The sequence below is a fragment of the Montipora foliosa genome, chromosome 6 (assembly GCF_036669935.1).
Source record: "Montipora foliosa isolate CH-2021 chromosome 6, ASM3666993v2, whole genome shotgun sequence".
Taxonomy (NCBI): Eukaryota; Metazoa; Cnidaria; class Anthozoa; order Scleractinia; family Acroporidae; genus Montipora; species Montipora foliosa.
This window is the reverse complement of record NC_090874.1, coordinates 48,580,163-48,587,662: the sequence shown is the minus strand read 5'-3', so window position 1 is coordinate 48,587,662 and position 7,500 is coordinate 48,580,163. Positions and strand designations below refer to the sequence as shown.

The 7,500-nt window shown below is 41.4% G+C and overlaps 1 protein-coding gene across 2 annotated transcripts in view; it reads left to right on the top strand.

Moving 5' to 3' along the window:
• LOC138007569 (protein transport protein Sec31A-like) overlaps nucleotides 1–7,500 on the top strand; it is a 49,086-nt gene that overhangs the window by 31,336 nt on the left and 10,250 nt on the right. For both annotated transcript variants that reach the window (XM_068854557.1, XM_068854556.1), the window contains exons 19-25: nucleotides 297–379; nucleotides 701–796; nucleotides 2,312–2,541; nucleotides 3,545–3,587; nucleotides 4,100–4,197; nucleotides 6,239–6,314; nucleotides 7,016–7,168. In XM_068854557.1, the coding sequence (XP_068710658.1) occupies nucleotides 297–379; nucleotides 701–796; nucleotides 2,312–2,541; nucleotides 3,545–3,587; nucleotides 4,100–4,197; nucleotides 6,239–6,314; nucleotides 7,016–7,168 (779 nt within the window). The remainder of the gene's footprint in view (nucleotides 1–296; nucleotides 380–700; nucleotides 797–2,311; nucleotides 2,542–3,544; nucleotides 3,588–4,099; nucleotides 4,198–6,238; nucleotides 6,315–7,015; nucleotides 7,169–7,500) is intronic.

The window sequence follows — 7,500 nt, the reverse complement described above, 5'->3', positions numbered from 1 at the left end:
GAAGCTAGTTGAAGTCAAGCGTAAGGTTCAACTCCCACAAAGATTGTCGTGTCAAAATCCGAAACACGAAATCTTCTTGGCTGTTTGCTGGCAAGATTCAAACAATTTCTCAAGTTTATGTAGCTGAAACGACATGGAAAACTTGCTGGAGAATGGGAACAGTAGAATACGGCCCACTAATTTAGCCAATCACGACGCGCATTATTAAGGTAGTTTTGAAGCAATAATATTAAGGACCCAGTGTATGCACAGCAAAGGAAGAAGAAGTGATATTTACTTTGGGTTCCTTCCTGTAGATACTGATGGCCTTATTTCTCAATCTTTGCTGACTGGAAACTTTGAAGCAGCTGTTGATGTTTGCCTTCATGCTGACAGAATGGTATGTCGAGGCTGAAAACACATAAATTTGTTTTTGCAGGGCAGAAAAATGCGGGACCAGCAGTGTAATGATTGATTGATCTATTTGTACATGTATCTTCATAATTGATTGTGTCGTTAGTTAAAAAATATGGTGGGTGGGATTCAAACCCCGCCTGGAAGGTATTGTCACCTTAGGGCAGACCACAACACGGGAAATGCAGTGCCCTACTCTTTGTGAAGAGTGCATATCAGTCCAATGAAAGAAGGGTTGTAATGAGCTGCATGGTATTTTTAAACTTGAGAGGTTATACTTTGTCATATGGTGTTGTTTTTAAAAAAGGCTGATGCTTTCCTGCTTGCCATTGCTGGTGGCCCTGATCTCTTGGCTAGGATACAAGCAAGATACTTTGAGAAGAGCAAAAGCCATGTTGCAAGGGTATGTTTATTAGAGATTCCTGCAGTGCACCACCAATAATAGGTGGACGTTTGAAGAATGATTTATTCAACTATCAAGCCTACATGTATGTAGCCGTTCACAAGTGCTCCACTCATTGGGGCGACAGCAAATTACATAATATTGACGCAGATAAAATCAAATTGTGGCTTTTTAGAGCGAGTTTCAATCGAGTGTCGTAAAACCAAAACCCAAAGTAATTACTGCGGCCAATCAAAAAAGACGGAAACAATCCAGTAAACCAATAAAAAGTCGAAGTAATTACACGTAGCCGACACAAAGCACGGGGAAATGTGCTCGCGCGAGCTAGCCACGGTTGGTTTTGGTTTCACTTCTGATTGGTTGAAAAAGTGGCGAGAGAACTTTGAACCAATCACTGAGTGAAGTAATGCAAATCAAAGGAATTGGCTAATTACTTTCGACACTCAATTGAAAACTGCTCTATAAAGGAGAAAAACCTCTCACAGCAGAGTAGAGAACCAACAGTCTCAACCGACTCGTGGTGCTGAGTTCAGGAATCGACCCTGGGGCAAATGGGGTTAAAGGCATAATAATTATGCTCTCACCACTGTACCGACATGAGGCCCGTCTCTTGGAAGTCCCGAAACTTTACGGGTCATTTTCGGATGTCATAATTCCCTCTGTATCTCAAGAACGGAGAGGATTTAAGTCTTCAAACTTCACAGTCATTTTGCTTTTTGTTACCTTGAAAACATGTGAAAAGATTGGCTTTCCAAAACAAGCGGTTGACAGTTTCACAAATGGCTTTTCGGACCCGAAAAGTTTTCGGGACTTTTGAGAAACGGGCCCCTAGCCCGGGTTGCTCAAAGCATGGTTAGCGCTAACCAGCCTTAAACACCATGGAAACCTGTAGGTTTTGATACCTCTTAACCAACAGTTAGCGGTAACCAGGCCTCGAGCAACCGACCCCCTCCCGCTAGAGTCAATGGGTGAATTTTTACTTGGGTACAGGGTCAACTCCATCTGGGGAAGATCCAGGAGTGGTTCAGTCAAACCTTTAAAAGTGATATCGAAAATGTCTGAAGTGGACAAAGACCTCTTACCCAAGCATAGTCCTTGTTTGAAATAGCATGAAACCAAAAATTTCAAGGATACAGTATTAACCCACAATCATCCTTGGGAACACTTGAAACTTGCACTTCCAACTTTTTCCATGTCTCCTGCGGGGCATGTCCCCAGTCCCTTCCAGGAGGGTCCACTCAAACCTCCGAACCTCCTTGACTAAATCTTGGATCCACCCCAGTGGTCCTATTGTAACCACCAACTGGATTTTTCTTCAGTGTTCACAGATTCTAACTCGCCAGTTTTTTTGCTTATTTTTCCCTATAATCACCCCTTGGTGTATTATAGACCTTTGTCGAATTAAAGAACCTGGACATACGAATTCTGTGTCGAATCAAAGTACAAATTTCGATTTTTCAAGGATCCGCCATACGGCAAGCAGTTGGTTAGAACGTGTTCTTTTTTCATCTCTAGCTGATGTCAGTGGTTGTAAATCGGGACTGGCGTGATATAGTAGAAAGATGTGTGTTAGAGAATTGGAGAGAAGCCCTTGCTGCGCTTGTGACGTACGCCAAAGCTGAAGAGTTCACTGCACTCTGTGATCTCTTGGGTCAGCGACTTGAACATGAAGGAGATGAACACTGTGCGAATGCCATGGTCTGCTACATTTGTGCTGGAAATGTTGAAAAGTTTGTTTCATGTTGGTGAGTAAAGTTGATGATGCCAATCTCTGTCTTGAGCTTTTTTCCCTTTGTCCTCTACCCCCTCTTCTGTAAGTGCTAGGGCCGAGGAGGAACCTTTTTACAGACCGAGTTGTGATGTCTCGTGCATTAAGCCTGGTTTTCACTAGCGACGCAAGCACAAATGCAAGCATAATTGCGCTTATTTCACCGTGAAAACGGGGTTGACGCAAGCACAAGCACAAGGATCAAAATGTTTCCTTTTCCTTGTGCTTGTGCTTATGCTTGAGTTCGCTTGCGTCGTGTGAAAACGAAACGCAGCATAAGCACAAGGAAATTTTTTGCGTCTCGCCAATTGAAGTACTCATTCCAGATTCCCTGCGTCTGAGCATTTGGAGAAAATGGCGGTTGCCGTAATAGTAAGGTCAGAAGGTCAAAGTATTAGCAGAATCCCATAAGGGTTGAAACGTGTAACGCGCGTTCACAGCTTCCGAATATTCAGTGCGAACTGATTGGTTGAATGTTTCAGTGCTAAGTACCATATTTGGAAACCCCTCGCTCTTGTTGTTCCAAATATGGTACTTAGCAAATTGAATGTTCAGAAGCTTGTTTCCCAGCACACAAGGGGCCGTTACACGTTTCAACCCTTATGGGTTTCTGGTATTAGGTTAGGCGCTCTCTTATGTTTTCGAGGTTGTCCCAGTCAAAAGTCACTGATACATTTCCTCACGTTTTGTGCCTGGAACCAAGAATGCTAGTGGTAACGAAAAATACAGCTAAGGGCAATAGTCTTCGAACTATGCCTTGTTGATCAACTTGTTCCATTAAACGAAATTTGACGTCCAAGGAATCGGTCAACTTCAAATAAGATGGCTTTGGTGGCAAAAATAAACAACTTGTTGAGTCACAACGAACCACGATGCGAGGAAAATTGTTGTAACAGCTATTGATCCTATATCTAGATATTTACAGTGAAAAATCGTTTTGGCTGCCTAGGCACACTACTTAATTTTACTTTTTTTTTCAGGACGAAGAACATGCCAATAGAGCCTTCACCACTTGCTCTTCAGGTATGTAACTGTTATGCTACAGACACCTTATTGTCCTCGTGGTTAAGGAAATCGAAAGAAGTACTCGCAACAAGCGCAAACAGCGCAGTTAACCAATCAAAACGCATGAGCGACTGCATGTAACTTGCTCAAAGAGCGGGAAAACGTTGCCGTTGTCAATTGGTTTTAGTTTAGTTTCTCATTGGTTGAAAAAAATGGCACGCGGTTTTTATGTCATTCAATAGACCGTATTCATAAATGGCGGCCAAAAATTTATTGTTTTGTTTTTGTGCTGATCATCCTCTTTAGCCTCACTTTGGAGCAAAAGTTCTTTTGAATTTTGTCCGTGCTAACGAGGCTATTGAGGATGATTAGAATAACGACAAAAGAATGATTTCTTGACCGCCATTTATGAATATAGCCTATTCTCGGTTTTCACGTGACGTGAAGGTTATTTTACACCCTTCTGTAGCTGCTTTTCCTTGATTTGTGTTTCCCATACTTAAGGGTTCTTATCGTGTTGAAACTCACAGGAACTGATTGAAAAGGTTATGGTCTTAAAGAAAGCTGTGGAGAGGGAACGCCGACTATTGGTTGACAGCGGCTCTCCTATTTTGGCTGAAAAACTAAGGTACTGAACTAAGATTCCACGTAATAGTTGCTTTACCCACGGCACCATTCTCCTTGTTTTTTTTTCTTTTATCTCTCAGATAGCATGTGAATTTTCCGAAAAGGATGGAAACTCTCAAACCTATTGACCGAATGCAAAAATGGCCGCCAACAAATTATTTTTTTGTCTTTATGTTAATTAGCCCAACTAGCCTCGTTCACACGCGTAAAATTGAAAAAAATTGGGCTTTAAAACGAGGCTAGTTAACAATTAAAAACATTTGTTTCCTGCTCCGGAAGCATAATAAAAGTTAAAAAAAGTTTTACAAACTCGGAGCTAAAAGTTAAAACTTATGAAATATTTCGTCCGTTTTTCAACCGGACTTCATCAGTCAATGATGTGTTAATTAAGGTAATTAACACAAACAAAAAGAATAATTTGTAGGCGGCCATTTTTGTGTTCGGTCAATTCCGATAGTTTTTTTCCTGAAATGGGCGATCTCCTAGAAGATATTGGTCGTTGGATGATTGATCCCTCAGATGTTTAAAGAAAGTAACTTAAAATGTAAATGAAATTGATTTCAAACGTGACAGACCATAGACCGAATGCAAAGTGACAGCCGATAAATTGTTTTTTTATCATTGTCAAAATTAGCCTGACTGGTCGTGTTTTACAGCTAAAATTTCCATTTGTTTTGGTCAATTGTTTTCTGAGGTAATCTCAGGAGACGTTGTAATAGCTGCGTACCCACCCGAATTTTATAGCGAGCTTCGATCGAGTGTCGTAAAACCAAAACCAAAGTAATTACTTTGACCAATCAAAAAGAACGGAGACAATCCAGTAAATCAATCAAAACTCGAAGTAATTACACGTAGCCGACACAAAGCGCCTTTACTTTGAGAAGAGCAAAAGCCATGTTGCAAGGGTATGGTTATAAGAGGCCAATAATAAATAGCTGGCTGTTTGAAGAGTGATTTATTCAACTCTCAAGCCAACATGTATGTAGCCGTTCACAAGTGCTCCACTCATTGGGGCGACAGCAAATTAGATAATATTAACGCAGATCAAATCAAATTGTGGCTTTTTAGAGCGAGTTTCAATCGAGTGTCGTAAAACCAAAACCAAAGTAATTACTTTGGCCAATCAAAAAAGACGGAGACAATCCAGTAAACCAATCAAAACTCGAAGTAATTACACGTAGCCGACACAAGGCGCGGGAAAATGTGCACGCGCGAGCCACGATTGGTATTGGTTTCACTTGTGATTGGTTGAAAAAGTGGCGCGAGAACTTTGAACCAATCACTGAGTGAAGTAATGCAAAACCAAAGCAATTCGCTAATTACTTTCGACACTCAATTGAAAACCGCTCTATGCAGTAGTACTGTACGCAGCTATTGCAACTACTCCTGGGACTGGCTCAAAAAACTAAATTGATGATTACGTTTAGATGACTTCGTGTTGTCATTGTTAAGAACTGTTTTTATTTTTTCAAGTTAGGGGAAAAAGTAACCGACTTCTCTGCGTGACATAATACAAAGATGACAGAATAATTTATTGGTGGCCATTTTTTGCATTCGATCAATCAAGCCCAGCTGATAGGAAGAAGCAACTAATTGGCCCATTTTCAAACCACGGTGCAGGTGAATTCAGGACCAGCGGCGACAAGTTCATCTAGTGGTCAGAGTGGGATTGGAACCCAGCGCATAAACATACATGTACAAATCCAACACCCCTGCCGCTGGACCAAGCCATCTCGAGATGGCATCAGGCTTTACAAATTCCTAAAAAAAACCCAGCATTTTCCTACTACCTCCTCTTCAAGCCCTGTCCAGACGTTCTAATTGCATGTGCATCGCCCCTTAGTGTTTAGTAGAGGTTTTAGAATTAAACAAAGTGTGAATCATGTAAGAATCCCGGATGCAGTATGAAATCGATGTATCTGCATACGGTACACGACTCTCCCTGAAGAACGTGTATTCCAAAAGACGGAGAGTATGATCACCGAGAATCTGCATCAACAGTTAAGTTTAGACTTCTTTCATATTATTTGTTCCCATAACAGTAAATATTCAGAGATTCTGGCAGCTCAGGGATGTCTTGAGACGGCCATGGGATATCTGATGGCTGTTAGCGACCAGGTTTGAATAAGTTTTGGTACTTTTTATCGTTTAAGCTACATTGTATTTTCTGTGGCGATATATTTTTTAATTACCTTGATTATTTAAAGCTACAGACTGACAATGCAATGGTAAAAACCTTGAGGTTCGTGAAAAATCTTACCTTAAATTCCTTTTGTTCCAATTGCTGGGAATTTTCTTTGTGACGCTCAATCAGTTGAGGAATGGTAGGAGGTTGCACTCGAGCAGACACCACTTTTAATCCTACTGTTTTCATTCGTTTCCACTCTAATATCAAATGGCAGATAATAGCACAAACCCGGTGTATAAAGAATGCCTTTTTGTAATTTGACGAAGGACCACCTTTGCGGTGGTCATATTACTTTCATTTTATTCAATCACATTTTCTTGACTCACTCACCCATCGACACATTCTCACACTCTGTAGAAACTAAGAGTTTGATGAAGTGCGCTTCAAGGGAGAGTATCACGGTATTGCGTATGTTCTCGACGCAAAATATAACGTCGCTTCCGATTGGCTCATGAATGATGACATTCGCTACGGCTAGATCATGCGCAATACTGTGATAAGAACCCAACCGTTGACTTGTGGAAGGACTCCGTCTCGTATTTGGCAAACAGTAACTTGTTCCATAAATAGAACGACTTAATTCAGGCATTCATAGCAAGAAGCAATGAAGCGCTCTTTTTCGAATTTGCAGGGTAGTCTGGGTGTCCTCAAGGATCGACTTTTCAATGCACAGTTTCCAAGCCATATTTCCGCTTCAACTGCGCCGCCACCATTCCCATTCCAAAGGATTGATGTTCAAGCGGAACCACTTCCTCAGGTGCAGACCCAGTCACTTCAACCTCAGGTTAGATAAGCAGTCACAAGCTTAATTAAAGGACTGATCAAATGAATGAAGAACCACATACAACAGTGGTACATTCCTTTTATCCCATGCATCCATCTTTCAAATGAGCGGAGCAGCGTGCAAATTTTTGTAAGAGGAGGCAGTTAAGCCCAGTGGTTAGAGCGCTTAGGTCCAGAGATCCCGGATTCAAGACACGTTCTGACCACGCGTTGAATTTGTTCCAGGTAGTCCCTGGTTCAGTTTCCTGGCTGCACTTGTAAATAGCCAACTGGTTTGCCTCCGGCCAGTTGGGATTCTTAAAGCTTTTCTGTTCAATGCTAGCAGATATTAGC